This window comes from Diceros bicornis, chromosome 35 (assembly GCF_020826845.1).
Source record: "Diceros bicornis minor isolate mBicDic1 chromosome 35, mDicBic1.mat.cur, whole genome shotgun sequence".
In the NCBI taxonomy this organism is placed as follows: Eukaryota; Metazoa; Chordata; class Mammalia; order Perissodactyla; family Rhinocerotidae; genus Diceros; species Diceros bicornis.
In genome coordinates, this window is record NC_080774.1 from 21,742,360 (window position 1) to 21,762,234 (window position 19,875).

General features: G+C 48.2%; 1 protein-coding gene across 2 annotated transcripts in view; it reads right to left on the reverse strand.

Moving 5' to 3' along the window:
* Positions 1 to 12,522: 12,522 nt before the first annotated feature.
* PITPNB (phosphatidylinositol transfer protein beta) overlaps positions 12,523 to 19,875 on the reverse strand; it is a 65,805-nt gene continuing 58,452 nt past the window's right edge. The window contains exons 10-12 of one of the 2 annotated variants that reach the window (XM_058531681.1): positions 19,124 to 19,246; positions 15,680 to 15,765; positions 12,523 to 14,496 (exon numbers count right to left, since the gene is read on the reverse strand). In XM_058531681.1, coding sequence (XP_058387664.1) covers positions 15,718 to 15,765; positions 19,124 to 19,246 — 171 coding nt within the window. In that variant the 3' untranslated portion in view covers positions 12,523 to 14,496; positions 15,680 to 15,717. The remainder of the gene's footprint in view (positions 14,497 to 15,679; positions 15,766 to 19,123; positions 19,247 to 19,875) is intronic. The other variant, XM_058531680.1, reaches the window with a different exon arrangement.

The window sequence follows — 19,875 nt, forward strand, 5'->3', positions numbered from 1 at the left end:
CCACCCCTTTACGTACGTATTTACGTATCTAGGAACAGCAACAACACTGCCTTGGGTGGGTGGTTTTCAAATGAACACAAGTGACATCGTGCCCTGTGGCTCACTGGCAGCTTTTTTCCAGCAATGTTAATTTCCAAGACTCATCCTTGCTGGTAAGTGTAGAGGTAGCTCACTCCTTTTCACTCCTGTATAATATTCCATTTGCGACTATCTCATTTTATCTGTCCATTTCCCCACAGATGGACATGTAAGTTATTTCTAACCCGCCCTACTAAACAGCTCAACTTCTTTAGTGATCTCATCTACAAAAATGAGGTGCCACAGCTGACTTCCAAGTTTCTACAAGCCAGCTGTCTAAAATGCAGACCTTACCCCACGGGGTTCACAGTCCAGTTGGAAAGACATGATTTGCACATACAGAAAAGGAATTTCACTACACGGCTGAATTGGGTGCCAAATATGTGTCAATTCTCATCTCTGCTGTTGGCCTCCAAGCCCTCCTCACCCTGAGAACGCTTTGCACGGTGCCTGGTCCTCCTGGACAGTGAGCGAGGCCAGTGAGTGGTGGGGGAGGGGGAGCGGGGTGCAGCTTTGCTGATTCCATCGGGGAGACCTGCCTGGTCCACGAACAGCAGCCCAGGCTGGGCAGGTTCCTGCCCTGGACCAGCAGGACGCACCTCACGTCACGCCGCGGGAATCCTCTTGTGTTATTTATGTTGGCTGCAAAATCCAGGAAATCGCCACTGGATGTATAGCCCAGTGTCTCGGGATTAAATCCTGTTAGCACAAGTCTCATTCTCCAGTATTCCCCTCTGATCCAGACCACGGGGCCCGCCCGATGGTGGGTCCAGGTTTATTGTTACAGGGAAAAAGAAAAAAACCAGAACCCACGTCGAGGAGGCTCAGAATGAGCTCTACAGGCTGGTGGAAGCACTGCCACATGCTTCATTGTGCTCCAATTACACAGAACGCTCCAGAATCGCCGCTCTGGGGTGCAGACGCTAATGGCCATTATTGCATTTGGACAGCCCTGTTTGGTTATATTGCGATCTTTGCAACTGCCGTGTGGTTCACTGAGGGTCGCCAGCCTATTCTAACGTGGGAGAGACGTCACAGGTATGTCATTTGCAAATGCTTACTGAGCACCCGGTACAAACCACGCCTGGTTCTAGGCACTGAGGAGGGGGTCAAATTGGCTCTCGCAGAAGTTCTGGTCCAGTGGGGAGAGACAAGCAACACACACACACGTGCACACACACACAACGCAGGTAGTGATGAGGGCCGTGAAGAATAAAGAGCTATGACAGATCGGGGAGGGTCTGTTTTACATAAGGTGGCCTGGGAAGGTGCCCCTGAACAGGGGACATTCGGGGGTCTTAGTGAGGCAAGGGAGGGAGCTGTGAGGGGCTCTGGCAGAGGTGTTCCAGGTGGTGGGAGCAGCCAGTGTAAAGGTCCTGAGGTGACTTGCCTGGAGTGTGGGAGAAGTGGCCAGCAGGGGCCAGTGTGGCTGGAGTGGAGGGAGGGTGGGGAGGGTTGGAAGGGGTGGGGACAGAGAGGAGGTCCAGTGGGTCCCGGGAAGGGATCCGCACTGCACTCTGAGCTACATGGGACGACTCTGAGCAGAGGAGGGATGTGACGCGTTTGATACTTAGAAGAAGCCCTCTGGCTCCTCCGTGGGAGGAGAAAGGGCCAGCTAGGAAGGTCTTGAGCAGCAGTCCAGGGAGAGAGGATGGTGGCCGGGCTGGGTCAGGATGGCTGTGATGGACAGGCTGAGAAGCGTCGGACTCTGGAGGTATTCTGAAAGTAGAGCCGACGGGACCCGACGTGGGGCGTGAGGGGCGCTCTCGACCCCGTCAGGAGCGGGGCCTCCTGCTCGGCCGTGCCCAGGGCCCCCTCCGCCGCTGCCTGTCGCTGGGGCTGCACTCTCTGCACTTGAACAAGCATGCCCACAGCCACTGCAGCTAGTGGGTTCAAGCCAGCAGGTCCCACCCCTTGTTAAGGTCGTCACTGGGGCTCCTTTCTGCAGTTGCAGATTCCACGACTCGTGTCCGCTGCTTCTTGGCAACAAGATGATCATGAGCAGGTGTGGGACCAGGATCCTGGGTCAACCTCAGCGTTTTCACAGACAGATGAAACCCACGCCAATAATCCTTTCTTTTTGTGCCACAGAATCCTTTCTGTTAAAGCCACAATCCAGAGAAGAGGAGAAGCTTTCCATGTCTATTGTACAGACGAGAAAACTAAACTCGGAGGAGGCAACAACCCTCCACGCAACAGGGCCACTTGGGGTAAAGCTGGGGCTGTGCTCAGGTGACAGGAGACAGCCATCACCCGGCTGAGCCCTGTCCAGGCTGAGGAGTGCAGGACTGTGGGTTGGGAACCTGCCGGGCTAGACACCAGCTCCCACTCCTCCCTCGTGGGTGAGCCTGTTGTCTGGGCTCCCTGGTCCCCACCACCTGGCCCAGAGACCTGACATTGGGGTCCATCTTGACACACAGCTGCCACTACCCGGGGAGCTGCAGACGACACAGCTGAAAGCACTAAGGGATGCCGGGATTCAATGCTCAGGAACAAGGCGTCCGCCTCTTCTTGCTCCCTCTGCCTGCAGAAGCTCCCGTGATGATTCAGGAAGAACGTGCAATTCCATCTGAAAATGTTCACGATTCCAGTCCATTCCATCTTAGAATTTCTTAGATTGAATTCCTTATTTGTTCCATCTTGGAACTTTCAGGGTTTTCACCCCCTTTAAAAACTCTCCGAAATCTGGGCCGGCCCTGTGGCTTAGCGGTTAAGTGCGCGCGCTCCGCTACTGGCAGCCCGGGTTAGGATCCCGGGCGTGCACCAACACATCACTTCACCGGCCATGCTGAGGCCGCGCCCCACATACAGCAACTAGAAGGATGTGCAGCTATGACATACAACTATCTACTGGAGCCTTGGGGAAAAAAAAAAGGAGGAGGATTGGCAATAGATGTTAGCTCAGAGCCAGTCCTCCTCAGCAAAAAGAGGAGGATTAGCAGGGCTGATCTTCCTCACAAAAGAAAAAAAAAAAAAACTCTCCGAGATCTAATTCCTGCCCTCAATAGAATTTCCTTGATCTAATTTCTAATGGAGTCCAGCCCAGAACATTGGAAAAGTATGTGAAAAACAGGTCCGGGTCACTTTCCCTACCGTGAATATTCGTTTGTATCTAAGTATTCCTTGTCAGTCTGCTGGAGTGTCGACTGTAGGCCAGGCACGGAGCTGGGACCGGAGGATGCAGGAGGGAACTGGGCCGAGCCTTCCCTCGAGGAGCTCACAGTGGAGGGAAGCAAACTTTCTACGTAAGTCAATATGATGGCAACGATTGTGTGCTCAATTCATGCAAAGCGTTCTATAAGTGCACTGGGTGCCAGGCACACGGGGAAGAGAGCCTGGGCCCTAAGGGCACTGGTGGCTTCCTGCCCTGGTTCCCAAGTTTAAGGGCTCATCAGAATCACCCATGGGAACTGATCACAATGCAGATCCCTAGGCCTGAGCCCTTGGAGGTTCTCATTCTGGGGTCTAGGATAGGGCCCAGGTAGAGTGACCAATTGTCCCCATTTGCCAATCTGAGGGGTTCCCCAGGAGGCAGGACTACCAGTGCTAAAATCAGGACCAACCAGGACGGTTGGGCCCCCTCAGTCCAGGAGGCTGCATTTTTTTTTTTGGTGAGGAAGAGTGGCCCTGAGCTAACATCTGTGCCAATCCTCCTCTATTTTGTATGTGGGTCACTGCCACAGCATGGCTTGACGAGTGGTGTAGGTCCACACCCGGGATCCAAACCTGCAAACTCGGGCCACCAAAGCAGAGTGTGCTGACCCTAACCATTAGGCCCCCCGAGCCAGCCCCAGGAGTCCGCATTTTTAATACGCTCCCCAGGCAATTCAAATTCAGGTGGTCCATGGGGTCCCATGGGCACAGACGGAAAGCCCTGAGTCCCAGTCCTCCTGGGGGTAGGTGGGGAAATGTGGCCAGGTTCTGGAGTCCCGGGAGAGTTTGCAAGGGCAAGGACGGCTGGCCAGGGTGGGTATCCACACAGAGGGGGCAGTCCACACTCCCGGGAGTGAAGGCCCCAATGCGGCTGACCTAGATCTCTTTCAGAGCATTCCCAGCGTGGCAGGCCAGTGCGAGGAGAGGCAAAAGCGAAAACGGGTTCATTAACCCAACTGGGTGGAGACATCCGAGCCTGTCGATACCGCCGGGCCAAATTTCCCAGCAGCCCCCAGCTGGGCACAGCTGAGCCTCGGCTTCTGTGAGCTCCGAGATATTTGGAATAAAGGCTCAACCTTGGAGAAGTATTAATGAAAATGTCACAGGCACTAAAGTCAAAGCAGATGCGAAGCCAGCTACATAGGCAGACAGAGCTGATAAGAAACAGCCTAGGAGAGAACAAAACCTCTTGAGATTAGGTCAAGGGCAGACAAAAAAAAAAAAAAAAATGACATCCGGGGGTCCCCCATGGCAGCTCGGAGGGACGCTGTCAGTCCTGCGGAACAAGCTGACATTTTGGGGGCTGCTGTGTTATATATTGACGTCCCGACAGGGCAGTGTTCGGAGGCCTCCACATCAGCAAATAAATATTACGTCTCCATCTTCAGCTAAGCAGAGCTGTGGTGCATTCCTATTACTTCATGTGGATTAACCATCTGGAAGTTGAATCAAGCCACAGAGTAAAGAATGGGATCCAATTTTGCATTCACCAAAATAAGCCGTACTAGTCTCAATTTATGGCAGATGGTTATGCAGTCTCAGCGGGCCAAAAAAATCTCTCTGCAAAAGAATAAAGTTTATGCCAATTACTGTAATAGGAACCAGCACAACAACTGCGTGGGGTTGACTAAGATCGCAGATATTGCTGTACAGCTCATAAACTGCGGGGGGCCGGGGGAGCGATGGGGACCCAGTTAATTCATTAAGATAACGCAAGAGAAATGAGGAGCTGAGTTAGTCATAAAACACAAATATTTTCTCACCAAGGATGGGAAGGGATGGAGGTAGAGCGGCTCTAACCGGGATGGGGCCTCGGCCGCAGTGCAGGCAGGGTTGGGGGCACGGTTAAGAGTTGGTGCTTAAAGGAGACTGCCTGGCTGCTCGGCAGGGAAGGCACAGGAGGAGAGAGGTTAAATCTGGGGCCTCTCTGCTCCACTCACGCAGAACAGACCTGTGGAGCGTGGACTACTCCGAGGCAGGCAGCGGGCAGGCCCTGAGCCTACAATGGTGAGTGCCATAGCGCTCCTGGCACCTGCCTTCGCGGAGCTCCCCACCTGGCTCAGGTGGCAGTGGCCAAGAGGGATGCTGGCCTAGTTGAGAGGTCAGGGGAGCTGACTTCAACCAGGTGGCCCTGGGCTGAGGTTGAAGGATGAACAGGGGAGGAAAAGTGCTCCCAGCCTAAAGGACACTGTGGTCTTCGGTCTCAGGAGAACCTGGAACAAGGCGAGCGAGGAGGGGGCACGGAGGTGAGGGGATGGAGAGGGTGGCCGGGCCGACACGCAGGGCCTCTCGGGCACAGCGAGGAGGTCCGTCTCGGTCCTGACAGCAGAGCTGGAATGACCTGATCCGCCTTCCTTTGGGAGAGAGGCCTGGGCTGCAGGAAACGCTGGCTCTCTTCAGCTGAGGGCAGCTTCGTGACCTCTGTGTGCCCGTTTCCTCAAGGATAGGGAAGTGTGAGAACTCCCTGCTCCCCAGTGTCAGGGAGGAACGTGAGCTATAGCAGAGGCCGCCTGGGTGGAGGAGGGACTCACTCTCTCCTGAATGAGTTGTCCTGCCTGAGCCAAGGGCTGCCGGGCCCTCCCGGCCAGCACCTCCTCAGAGACCGGCATCCCCATGACCTGGCTCCCCACCCTGAAACCTCTTGTGCCCTGCTAGGGCTGGAAGGAAGGGTGTAGGCAGTTGGTTTGGGGCACAGTGGGCTACAAAACAAGGTTGTCTGTTTCCTATACAATGTTGGTTTAGCTTTTGTATTTGTTTTTCAATGAAAGCTGCTGGCTTAAAGAATGCTGACATTTGGGGCTGAAAATGAGGTGACCAACTGTCCCAGTTTGCCCAGGACTACCCTGGTTTCAGCACCCGAAGTCCAGCCTCCCAGTAATCCCTCCATCCTGGGCGAACCGGGATGGCCACTCACCCTGGTTGATTAGTAGACCAACCAAGGGCAAGTCGGTGCCGGAGAGATTGTCACGCATCACTTATATGTTACTTGTCTCACGGCCACATTCTGTGTTGATGTTATTACCCCAATCTCCACCGGCAGGACACAGAGACTCAGGGGGGCCGAGACTTAGCAGCTGGCCCGTTGCTCAGTAAGTGGACGTGGCAGGCTGGGAACGCAGGTGTCTGATGCAGAGCCCCCGTGTCCAGCATGGCCTCTCCGAGAGAGACAGCGGCAGCGACCATTTGTAAAACCCAATGGCAGCGGTCACGGCTGCCGAGCTCACCATTCTCTCGTGGGCCGACAAGGAAGGGAATGAAGCTCTTTGTAAGCAACAGTAATCCCACTGTTCCTCGGCTGGCCAGACAACTCCTCCCCGCTCACACAAAGGCAGGAGCCAACACAGGAGCCGCTGCCTCATCGTGGTGGCCCAGAGCCAGGGCTGGGCCAGACCACCCATCACCCATGGAGCCCCCACAGGATCCTGGGTGCCGTGGGGCGCACACAGCCCGGGGATGGAGAGCAGCAGCAAGGGGGCTGAATTCCAGGCAAGCGGGAGAAGCCGGGCTCGAGGCCTGGCGCTCGCATGAGCGGGGAGCCCGCCAGCCGGAATGCAGGCGCTGACTGACCTCAATCGCACAAGTGGAAAATCTGAGCCTGTCGGGTTGGGAGGGGCTGGGAGGCATCCCGAGATCCCCCCGACTGCTTTCTGGCACGCGCCCGGAGAAGTGGGTGAGCTCATGGGCCACCAGATGCCGAACCAAAAAATCTCACCCCCAGTGCTAGAAGGCACTGGGGGCACTCGTGTGCCGGGAAGTGTTCTCAAGGCCTGGGTTGTGACAAAAATAGTTCTAAATAAGATTCTCTCGTAAAGTGAAACACTGCAAACGATTCTGGGGAGAAAAAACTACCCACAATCCCACCACGCTAACAAAACCACCTTGGTGGCTTCCTTCCAGATGTGCACAGGCCCAGAGATTTCCTGCAGCTGAGGTGACGGCAGTTCTCCTGATCTCTCACCTTGATGGAGCAGACTGTTTGTGTTTCCACATACATTTCAGAATTATTACTAAACCTCCCCCCCCACCAAGTACTTTGGGGTGGCTTACATATGAGGGATGGATACAGAGAACCACAAACCCTCAGATCTCACGACGCCATCACAGAAACCCAGTACGAGGGGTGCGAAGTGGGGCCTGGGAGGGGAGGGGAGTGAAGGAGTTATATCAGTAACCACCCCCCCAAAGAGGTTGCCTCAGTTGACGTAAAATGCAACATGGGAGTTTCCTGCCTGACACCAAGACCGAGGGGGAAATTCAACACCGTCCGAAGAAATGTTTTCTTGGCTCTGAGCTCTGGGAAGATCAGTCACAGAAGTTGGCTCCTAAATGGTGTTTAAGAACATCGGGCATCCTCAAGAGAATTTTTATCTGGGCATCCTCAAGAGAATTTTTATCATTATGGCTCCTTACATCGACCCTTAGTAAATGCCACAGGCATGGAACTTCGTGGTTCTGAAAGACAGGGAGGTGGGATGGGCAGTCGTTATGTGCGACTCTGGAGCAGCCCTCTGGATTATAACCCTGGTTCTGCAGCTTTTGGTAATATGACCCAGCAAAATTACGCTTATCTGGGCCTCAGTTTCCTCATTTGTAGAAGGGGGGTTGATAGCACCTACCTCATCGGGTGATTGTAAAGATTAAATGAGGCCATTTATGTGTTGTGCTTAGAATAGTGCCTGACACACAGCAAGTGCTAGTAAGTGTTGGCTGTTTGGGGGGAAGAATCTAAAGCAGGGATTGGCAACCTGTGGCCCTTGGGACAAATTCAGCCCACCATCTGTTTGTATAAATCAAGTTTTACTGGAACACGACCACACCCATTTGTTTACAGAATGGCCACTTTCATGCTACAAAGGCAGAGTCGAGTAGTTGCAACTCAGACTGTAGGGTTCACGAAGCCCAAAATATTACATTGCCCTTTACAGGAAGTTCGCCAACCCCTGATGTAAATGATGTCTGTGCGTGGCTGTTCTGATCCTGATCTAAGCCCCGCTCCGGCCTTCCTTGGAGAAGTCCTTCCTTGGGAGAAGTCTCTCGTCCTACACAGCGCCTCTCTGGGAATGACATGTTTGGAGTGACGGGGACGAACACCGTGGCTGGGAAGCACTCACAGTACCTCTTGGTGAGCTCAGTTGTTTCAGGGCTTCCCGGGCCACGGGAAAGTGGAAGTAGCTCTGAGAGAACACGCCATCAGTATTCCAGGCTGTAGGGAGCCGGCGTGCAACGGGATGCCCAGGGGCGAAGCTTTTGTTGAGCACATACATTAATAAACACTGTAAGCCACTCCTCCGTTCCACTCCATGAAGCTCCCTCAGTCTGGAGTGCAAGGCAATTCTGCTATCGCCTGATTAGCAGGTGGTGTCAGAATATATAAGGGATCAACGAGGCAGAGGCAAGTCACGGTGCTTTACTGCTTCTCAGAATTCAAGGAGTAAACCGATTTGACCCCAGGTCAAGCGTCAATGACTCAGGGAAACTCTGGACCGATTTTCCAGGCAAAGGCCTGGCCTTACTGTGCCCCACCAAGAGTCATGAAGCCAAGCTCACATTAACATCTTAGCCATGGTACCTAGAGGGCCAAATTTCAATCGTGGAAAATATATAGGACATCCATGAGCTTTTCCACAAGTATAGCATTTAGTTTAACAGCCACAGATGGTATTTTCTGGACAACAGACGTCACTGAAGTAAAATATGCCAACTGAGTGTAGCTAACCAGCGTTATCATCGTCTTCCATACATCAACAGCTGTGCTAGCACATCACAGCTCTACCCTTCAGCTTTCGGCTAGTATTGGTTGGGGATCTGATGGCAAACTACAGCAACCATCTCCTTACGCTTAGAGCCCTTTCTATGGACAACCTCTGTGCTATGGGCAGCAGAGAGACCAGCTCAGTCCCTTTCATCCACATCAGAACCTCCGACGGCCACGAGGTGGAGGAGTACATCGGCTCCACTTTACAAACTGCAGAACGAGGCTCTCCCTGTCATCAGCTACGGCTGCCCCGATCTTTGGGGCCTCAGGGAGCCATGCAGGCGTTCAAGCAGGGCGCAGCACCATCAGGGGTGTTCTGGAAAATTACCTCTGGCAGAGCCTGATTAAGGTTATCCATCTCTAGACCAGGACTTGGCAAACTATGGCCTCACTAGCCAATCTGGCCCGCTACCTGTTTGTGTGAATAAAGTTTTATCGAAACAGACACGCTCATTCATTTACGTATTGTCTATGGCTGTTTCTACATTACAAGGGCAGAGCTGAATAGCTGTTATAGACCGCACAGCCTATAAAGCCTCAAATATTTACTGTTGTCTACCCTTTTACAGAAAGTCTGCAGAACTCCACCCTAGATGAGAGGATGGCTCAGCAGAGCACGGCTTGGACCAGGACACACAAGAGGAGCAGGATTTCACAGGCATTGAGGGGCACTTGTTGAGACTCAGTGATCGAGAATGTCTGGCTTGGGCAGCACAGCCAGTGATGCAGTTAGCTGACGGGAGAAGCCAGCACATCTCGGGGAAAGGAGGCAAGACTACGAGTTTGGTTTTAGATTCCTTTAGTTTGAAGAGTCTGGTTCACATGTCTGGAGAGCGAGGAGGAATGCAGAGCTGGAGCTCCCTCCTCTGTTCTCTCATCGTACTCTGGACTGTCAGCGATCAGAATTACTCCCTCCTGCTACAGCTGGCTGTCGGGCATTAATTCTCGGAGGGCAGAAATTAGATCTTACTGATTTTTTTGGTTTTACTCCCCTCCCCTCTAACCCCAGGACTCAAAAGGGGCCTTGCACAGGGTAGGCCGGTAGCTGCTGTGGGCAAAAGCAGTTCCAAAGTTTCCATCAAGGGAGGCGACTTTGGGGTACCACTGTGACTCCTGCCCGTGAGGAGTTCTCAAGCTAACTTGGGATGCAAAACACACAGACATATAAGAGATGACAACATCTATTAACCAAGGCAGCATGGAGTCTGTAAGAGCCAGATGAGGGGTGAGGACGGTTGCCGAGGAGATCTCTCCAGGCTAAGGCAGGCTGTGTGGAGGGGGTGCTTGGCTTTCCAAGAGGGTGGTCTTCTCAATTATCTTCAGGAAGAGGGTGAGAATTCTCTTAGCTCTCTTTCCTGTCCTTTGAAAACAGGGCGCATGGAACCCAAGTCATAGAAAGGCAACTGGTGGGCAACTTATTTTTTTAAAGGCTCCCCATGTGACTCTAAGGTGCAGTTGGGGTTGAGCACCTCTGGTTTACATTAGCTGAAGTTTTTCAGACCAGGAGCCCTAGCATAACACAACACTCAAGAGATGGGAACTCCTAAGACACAGTTGATGAGAAGAGCCTGGCTAGAACGGAGGAGATGCTCTTTTTTCATCCACCGCAAGTTTTAATTCATGACTGAACTCAACAGAAGAGAAATGCATGAGGGGGTCATGAAGCAGTGCTTCCTCATACAAGCCCCTCTGGGGACTGCAAGTGATCTTGAGGGAGTGTGGGAAGCAAACAAAATCAGTTCTGAATTCCCTTCAAACAATTCAAGTGTCTTTCAACATGGTATTTGCAGAAGGAAGAAAAGGATGGCCATTCAAGTGCCAGGCGTCCCAAAGTACTGAGCACTGCTTTAAACACTTAGCAGGGGCTTGGAACTTTTGTGAGAGGCAGCTTTAGAGTCTCTGCAGTTTCTCCTTTTCCCAGTCCAATCTGGTTGAAGAACTGGTTTTGAAGGGACCTACTGTTGCTTAATATTTCTAAGTCAGAAAACATAACCCCAAATGATGCTGGCAGGGTTCCTAAGAAGCACCCCCTGTAGGCAGCAGAGGCCCCATGCTCAGTGGGACAATCTTTAACCTGTCCCCTGGCCCTTTCCCTCCCTCCCAATCATGTGAAGTCCCAAACTCTAAAACTGCCACTGAGGGTAACTTGAAAAAATCAGTTTTGTACCCACAACTCAACCTCAAAATTCAGTGGCTTTCATGATATCAGATCTGAGGGTCTAAGAACAGTCAGAACATTCTCCTTCCTAATGGTCAACAACAGAGAATTCCACACCGACCCCTTAAGTCAGCTGCTGAGATGGACAAAACTACTTAGGGAAGCTATCTTACTTCCTCAGAGACAAGATTTTCAGGAGGAAGTCAGGCTGTGAAACTTCATGGCTTAGCAAGTTGAAGAGGGCAGAGAGAGGTGAGCCCTTCAGAAGCCAGGTGTTAGGTCCGCAGTGACTTGACATCAACCAGAAGGCAGTTTGGTAAAGGAAGAGAATCAAGAGGGAGAACTCACACTGAAGAGGGGGCACCATACGCTAGAGGAGACAACGTCTCAACTGATCCTGAACGCTCTACAGCTGGGCATCGTGGCCTCCACCCAGACAAGGAGGCCGGGACTCAGCGAGGGGCCGGGAGGGGTGTGCCTGACCCCAGCCCAATGTGGCCGGTGCCCACCCAGAGCCGGCACCCTGGGCTCCTTGGGGCCCAGCTGCCCATGGCCTGGACTTCTGCTTTCTCATCTGTACAACATGGACCACGTCTAAGATCTCTCAACCAACGATACTTATCACACTGAGCTGTAATTTACCTGTTCCTATGTCTGTCTCCCACACTGGACTGTGCACTGCTTTTATTCCATCCTGGTGCCTCCAGCGAGACCTGAGTGCTGGGCCTCAAGTGCTCAGATTGCTGAATGCATGAGCGACAACCTGTCAACGTGACCGCAAACATGATGTCTGAGACAAAACACTACGAAAACTACCTCAGAAAAACAAACAAAAGAATGCTCCGGAAATAGAACATTATATATTAAATCCATCCATATCGCTGGCCACCTCTCCAAAGGTTGAGCAGCTCTAGAATATGAAGTTGGAACCATGAGAAAACAGTTGTTACACATCCAAAAACAGTAGGCTGGAGAAAGATGACAAAGCCCCAAACCAAAAACCCACAATCTTGAAACAATCAAAATCTAATGGCAAAATCCCTACTGAGTGCTTTTAAAAGTGCTGTGGGTTTTCCGTATTTTTCCCCTTTACAAATAATTTTTAAAAAACCTCTGAGGCTAATAATCCTTCTTTAGTTTACTGCTTGGCCTTTAGAGCAGAAAATTATTTAAGAAACCAAACGTAACAACTTAACGTGGCACAGGCGCATTTCAAGAACAGGAGTTTGCAATAAAAAATAAAACACCATTTTTTCTTTATTTTTCCCGAAGTGGTAGTGCTGCAAATTAGAGAATTCCTGAAAAGACAGCAGAGAAGCGGTCTGCAGTGTTCTGAATTAGATGTGGCATCAGGGGAACAACCACTCAAGCACACAAGTGGCATTTTGTGATCAAATTTATTTTTTGTTTAAATTTCATTTACTTTGTTTTACTGTAATTTACACAAGAGACTGCCAAGTAAACTAGATATTTTACATTCACCACACATTCCCTCAAATCTCCACAGTCGTTAGAAAAACATTAAAATCCATGCGCCGGGCTCTCATTTCCATGTGTGCCCAAGCTCCCAATGATGCTACAGATGCAGTGAGAGTTAAGTTCATTAAAAGGAGAGGGCTAGACTCTTTACTTCACAAAATCAGCAATCTTCCCCGCGTCAAATACTTTGCAGACAATGATTATGCGCTGACAACCTATCTCACAGCAGTGCCCAGAGAGTAAACATCAGTCTTGATCCTGAGTGCACAGAGGACGTACGCAACGTGGGGCGTGGAGCAGAGGATCACAGGACCCGCACTGCAGCAGTGATCCCAAACACCCTTGTCTGAGTCACTGCAATCACTTCAGTGGGGACACGAGACATGTGGGAAAACGAGGATCAGGGAGGGCAGGAGTGTCAGCAAATCAGATTACTAATGTGATGTGACTACAGGGCCTGGCGTGTTGTAAGAGGGACGAGAGGTTAAAGAAGACAGTTTGTGACGTGAAGGCTTCAACAACATCATTCTATTCCAGCTTCCGGGACTGACAAGAGGAACGCTGGATTCGGACAGAGAAAGCTGATGAAAATCTTACCTAGCTATTGTTCCTTTCTTTAAAAACAAAGAAAAAAAGTGGCAGCAGCCTCTAACCAGCATTTGCATGATGCTTATTCAGGATACGTTCCAATCATGTCCTACTTGAGAGCACATCTGAGCGGGTGGAGGTGCACTGGCCCCTCAGCAAGGCCTTTTGCCTGAGTGCAGGCAAGCCTCACGCTGCCTCTTGAATTCTTCCTATCTCAAAGTCAGCATCTCCCCCCTTCAAGTGTATTTCAACATGAAAAGAGCAACACATCATCACTAGCTATATTCTACCATGTAAGCTGTGAGGAATCTAGATCATTTGCATAGTTTCCAAGCTGTAATTTCAGAAAACAGTCATTTCAGAAGCAAGACTCCATGCAAGTGCTATACTTCCAATTTTTCTAAACAGCCTACGATGCTATTAATTTCTTCATCAATTTCTTTGTTTGCCTAACAGAAGCCTGAAAATTGTATAGTTTTTATTATAAATCACAAACCATCATCTCCATTTTTGCTAGGTCTGATGTAGAAAAATACTTGAAATTTAAAATACAAAAATCCAATAAAAACCGGAAATTTTTTTTAAAAACGGTATTTCCCCTCAGGGCAAACAAGTAAAAACTGCCCTGTAACTTTACTTCTTACTAACAGATATTGTCCAATTAAGCTGTAAGATAATGACTGTCCAGAAATAAATCCTTATAAATACATTCGAAGTTTACATTCCAGATTCATTGGAATACCAAAAGATTTTGAATAAATTTTTCTGTGGGAGTCTGTTGCTTATGGGACTAAAATAAGATTTATATGAGACTGATTTAAAAGAACAGAAACATAATAAAAGGCTATATATATATTGGTCCACAACTTGACATTTATGAAACATACCAGCTAGTATTACATCGCAGTCAGTTTGTCCATTAATGGTATTACTCTGATAATTATTAAAATCTGTTCCAGGTATATATATTGAAAATATTTTCTTTTGCATTCTTGCTGAAGATAGGTACAGTACTTGGAGAAATTGTACTAATCCCTTCAGTATGTTTGTATGTACATATATACACAAGTGTGTGTACGGTGTCTGTAGCTCTACATGCGTTTTATATACAGCTACAGACACACACACACCAACATATATATACATGTGGTTGGGGACCTGTGCGTGTGAGGATAGAGTCACACGCACACGTCTGGGAACTGTCAACACTGCAAGATACTGGTCAGATTCTTCTTCACTCATCACTGGCTGCACTTGTTCCCCTCACTTGACCTTGATTACGTAACTGTAAGAAAATCAAAAGACAGTGCAATGTGTTAAAATACAGAGACACAAAAAATGCTAGACAGTAGCTTGTCACACACATTCTCCAGAAAAAAATCCTCCATGTAGCAAAACGTTTAGCAGAAAATGTACCCCAACTACTGCATTTTAAAGATTAAAAATTTAATCTGTCAAAGATTTTGGTCTTATTAGTAGCATAACATTGTTTCATCAAAGGGAAAATCAATTAGAAGCAGAAATAAATCACAGCAATTTAGAACTTAAGAAAAGTAACGATCACATAATATTTTACAAATGAACACTGAATTTAAAGAATGGGCTGTGGAGGAATCCTGGCAGAGCTCATCCTGACTTGGTACAACTCCTACCCTTCAGGACTGAACACGTCATTTCTCCCGTGCGCAATAAGGAAAGAGCAGGTAGCGCACTAAGAGGGCAGAGACTAGTGGCGGAGTGGTAAGAGTGTTCCATCTTGTTCTCTTCCTCAGTAAACATCATAGTTCAATAGTAACAAATGATGAGTGTACTGTCGATTTCTGGTTCCTCACACTGGTTTCAATATGTGGGGTAGATTCTGAGGCTTTTTCCCCTCAAGGAAAATCTCTTATCTGGGCATATAAATTTGTGTCAGAGAAATAAGATCATGGAAATGTTTTACACTGTAAATGAAACCCCAAGTGTATTTACACATATGAAAGCTAACTGTAAAGATAACTGAAGATTCAACATGAAGGAAGACTTTCTGGTGTTCAAAAAACTTTTTCAATTAAAATGAATTATTGAGGTTGGCCCTTATGGTATGGGATGAAGGATCTTTGTTTGACTTAAAATGCCTTTACATATTTCCTTAACTAACCACAAATGGTCCTACTAAGAAACAGGTCAATTAACGGCTATCGCTGAAACTCAGCTGGCTTCCAGGACAGTGCTACATGACAATATGTGCACTTCGCAGCCGGCTTCTAACCTCTAACACTAAGAAATAGCTCAGGACTACTAAATACAGCCTGTTCCACAGAGAAGATTCTTACAGAATAGTAACGCAAGTGTTCACTGTCAATTGCCAAAATGCTTATCTCAAATTCTAAAAATTAAACCACATAGTCTCTGCTTAGCAAGGTAACTACCCATTACCAAAAAGGCATTGGTTTTTAAACATTTCTTTTACCCAGGTCTTCACTTACACAGTTTGATTATTGTCTCTGACCCTACGGGGACTCATCTAGACATCAGCGGCCGACGTGCCTCGGACGGAACCCTTCTTACGCATCTAAATGTAAAATAAAATCATGAGCTGCTAAAATCACAGACTCTAAGTTGGGTTAGTAAGCGAGGGAGAAAAAGACCTAGAAGAGACTGGGGAGACCGTTGCCTGTTGATAACCATATCCACACTGAGAAGGAAGTTCTGAGGCCCCGCAAGCAATCTCGGTCCAAAGAAAATCTTGCAAAAGGCTTTTCTTACATAGCACAAAAAATGGTATCTATTTTTGAATCTAGAAAACAAAAGCCTGCAGACTGATGACGCGAAATTATCAAAGATAGTCCAGGATAAATAAACTGTTCACCAATATAATGTGAGAAAATGCCCCGATGGTCCTGTTCATCTCCTCATAGTCCCTAGACCAGACAGGAAGCCAAGAGGTGTGGTCACCTCTGCTGCTTCTGAGACCAGGGTCCCTCAGAGTTCCCGATGAGAAGTTTACTGAAAAGAGGGAGGATGAAAGGAAGAACAAAGGAGCACAGGAACAATACATGAGAAACAATGAAGGACATAAGGATGCATCAGGAAGGACAGACACTCATACCAACAGCCTACAGACAATTAAAAAACTCAATGAGAAAATTAAGAAAAGAATGTGAGAAAAAAGGAACAAATGCAATAAATACATTTCTAAAACTCATCCTTCCCTCCCCACCCCCCACAGAAGTGCCAGTTGAGAACAAACAGGCATAACGTTTGCCCAAAGTACTCCTTCAGTGGCTGGGCCTGACCCCAGGATTTCTCTGCAGGATTACAGACAGGCAGGAGCATTCCTCTCATGCCTAACCTCTCAAGATGCTGTTCCTTCTCTACAGGGCCAAAACCCATTTGAAAGAAATCCAATTCTTAAAATATTTGCGAATTAAGAAAAGAATTACAATGTATCAAATTCTATCACCAGGTGTCAGGGAAACAGGACCTCAAGAACAGGGGAAATTCCTCCATGGTGAGGAGGACTTGAGAATGCTAAGCCTCTTCAGGAGGCGGATGTTCTCTGGGTAGGCGCTTTGGCCTGCAGGCATGACACTGCCCAGATTCTGAAGATGCTCACAAACCAACCGTTAAGACTCAGAACAGCAGCAATGCATGTGGGATAAAGCACTCCCCAGTGACCCAGAGCAAAATAACCCAGATGGGGTTTAACATTAAAATGATCAGCACTTAACGCTGAAATGTGTCTTGAAATGTTTTTGAAATATTTAACAAAGAAACTGTCATGTAGCCCAACCCTGAACCAACGACAGATTTCTACCAAGTTCATGAGAGAATCAGTCAGTCTGAGCCATGTGGGTACAATGATGATGGCATTTCCTAATAAACTGGGCTTCTGTGTAACTACCTGTCTATCTTACACCTTCTTTTCAAGTGCAATTCCCAACTCATGGACACCTGACTTGCATGGAGCGGCAGCTGAGCCTGCAGGCCCACTGCCACCTCCTCGTCAGGGCTCTCATCGTGCTGACATTGGGACCGTTCAGCGTTCAGGTATCATGAGACTGAGAACTTGTGAGGGAAGTAAGAGCACTCCCCTGGGGGAGGAAGAGCTCTCAGCCAAGTTCTGTCCAAGGGGTTCAGAGCCCAAACAAGGGAGGGCTCCATTCACCACCCTTCAACCACGACCTGTCTTCCTCATGTTATGGACAGGCCTTCAGCATAAAAATCAAAACCAAAAGAAAGCTTCCATGCTGAGAGTTCCAACCAACAAAGCTAAGTCTCTCTTTTATCTTGGTGTTGGCAAATTCTTTTTGGAGATGCCAAGGCTGCACCATGAGCTTAGTGAGAATAAGTGTAATCATGCTGCTTTCTGTTTAATCTTCAGCGGAGAGCAGCTGCTCTGAGGGGCTGGAGGCAGAGCGGGCAGGTATCTCTGGAGCCTGGAGCAGCTGGAGGGGAAAGCAGGAAGGCAGGAAAAAAGGAACTAAAACTGGCCGGTGGTGCATCTGAGAGAAGGGCATCTGACTCTTGAGAAAGGGAAGCCAGAAGTGGGAGAGAGGAATGGAAAGAGAGGTAGGAAGCACCCATGACTTACTCTCACCTGTTTAAATATTTTGCCTGAGGCCAACCTAAAAATAAGGGTCTTCCATGCTTACCATCCTATCACCCTACTCCCAAAGATCCAGAACTCAGTCACACTATTAGTATGAGAGACTGAAGTCAAACAGGCTTCCATCGGCTGGCCTAGAAACCAAACCCCCATTTATAATGCTGTCTCTATGGAAAAACATGTTCCAAATTTCAAAAAATCAACTTAAAAACTTTTGGAACAAAATCCATTCATAAGTTGGAGACTGCCTAAAGTTTACTTTATGTATAAGATAAGGTTAAAACATTTTATTGCCTTATAAAGAAAATATGTCCTAGTCCTCTCAGAAGGTTTGTATAAAGCTAATTAGAAGCAGATCTGCCGTAATCACCAAAAGTAAGCAATTTTAAACACAGATTCTTCACGATGCTTTGTGCCAGACAAATAGATTTCCTTCTGTGCCAAAGAACCTGATTTGCTGCCATTCGCCGGTGATTAAATGGAGTTCCTGCCTCACACACAGGCGTTCGTCAAACACTCTCGCCTGCAGGGCTTCCAACACTGGGACTGCTGGCAGGACTCTGGATGACTGCATGGAAACCACTAGCCTATCCTGTACATTCCTTGAGTTCATTTCCCCCGTGGGGCCTTACTCTCAACTGAAAAGAAGCGTAGCCCAGAGCAAAAGCAAAACCAGACATGTGGAAGAGAAGTCAGGGAAGACTCTGTCCCTGGGAGAAAGGGGGTGCTAACGCACCGCAGGGCCTGCTCCCTGGTGGCTTAACTTTGAAACGAGGCATGCTGACCTCCACCCGAGGATCACCTGAACTTCCGCCTAAGGCTTATGAAGGAATAAGGATTCACTGCTAGCTGTGGGAGGAGGAGGCACTTCTGGAATCAGTGACAATATCACTAGGCTTATCTTTTCTGCAGAAGAGGGACCTAGGACTTACTGCGCTAACATTAACAACTTACTGTGATAACAAAATGAGCCAAAAGCAATTTGGTCTGATAAAGTGAGCGTCTAAAAGGAATGAGAACCAGGTACCAGCACAGAGAGCTGATGCATGAAAAAGAATACAAAACCAGTGGGCATTTTACAGGCAACAAATTCTAGACCAAGAAAGCACTAGTCTACTTTCATGAAAGATGTGCAACAAAAGAGAAATGAGAACATGAGAAGGGATATTAGTGTCTAAGAAACTCGATTTTGATGAGGGTATACAGATTAGGGAATAGCTTTTAATAACACTCTTCTTAATTCCACGTTTACACTTACTGAGCACATACACAGTTTTAGAAAGGGAAAATTAGAGAATTTCCACAGAACAGGAAGTCTTACTGTTTCTAGTTCTTTCTGAGTTTCATCTTCCATTCTCCTAATGTCTTCCATTGTTAGATCAATCCACTTGTCAATCCAACAAAAAAGCTGGCGATGAAAGTTTGTAAATATCCTTTTCTCTTGCTTTTAAAACAAAGAAAAAAGTAGTATAAGACGGTAAAAACCTAAGATTAATGACACCAACTTTATGTGCCCCAATTAACCCATGAAATCTACATATACTTGGTTTGAAAAGACCACTCTATGTCGATTAGTAGAAATCTTAATTCCATCCTATTATCGTTTTGTACAACAAAACAAAAATTTCCCAGTGAAATGTGAAACAATCTCTCCTAGTAGAAACAAACAAAAAAAGTGTAGTGTGTACATTCTGATCCAACATAAACTCCTGCTGAACCTGATTTATTTTTACCTTTTTCTAAATATCAATGACCAAAAGTCAACTCAATTTCTTCTGCTTTAAAACTATACATTGTCGGGGCCAGCCCCGTGGCTTAGCAGTTACGTTTGCACGCTCCGCTGCTGGCGGCCTGGGTTCGGATCCTGGGCGTGCACCGACGCACCGCTTCTCCGGCCATGCTGAGGCCGCGTCCCACATACAGCAACTAGAAGGATGTGCAGCTATGACATACAACTATCTACTGGGGCTTTGGGGAGAAAAAATAAATAAATAAAATCTTTAAAAAAAAAACCTACACATTGTCATTCTTAACTTCTCTGAAATCCAAAGGAATACCGAGGTGGAATAAAAT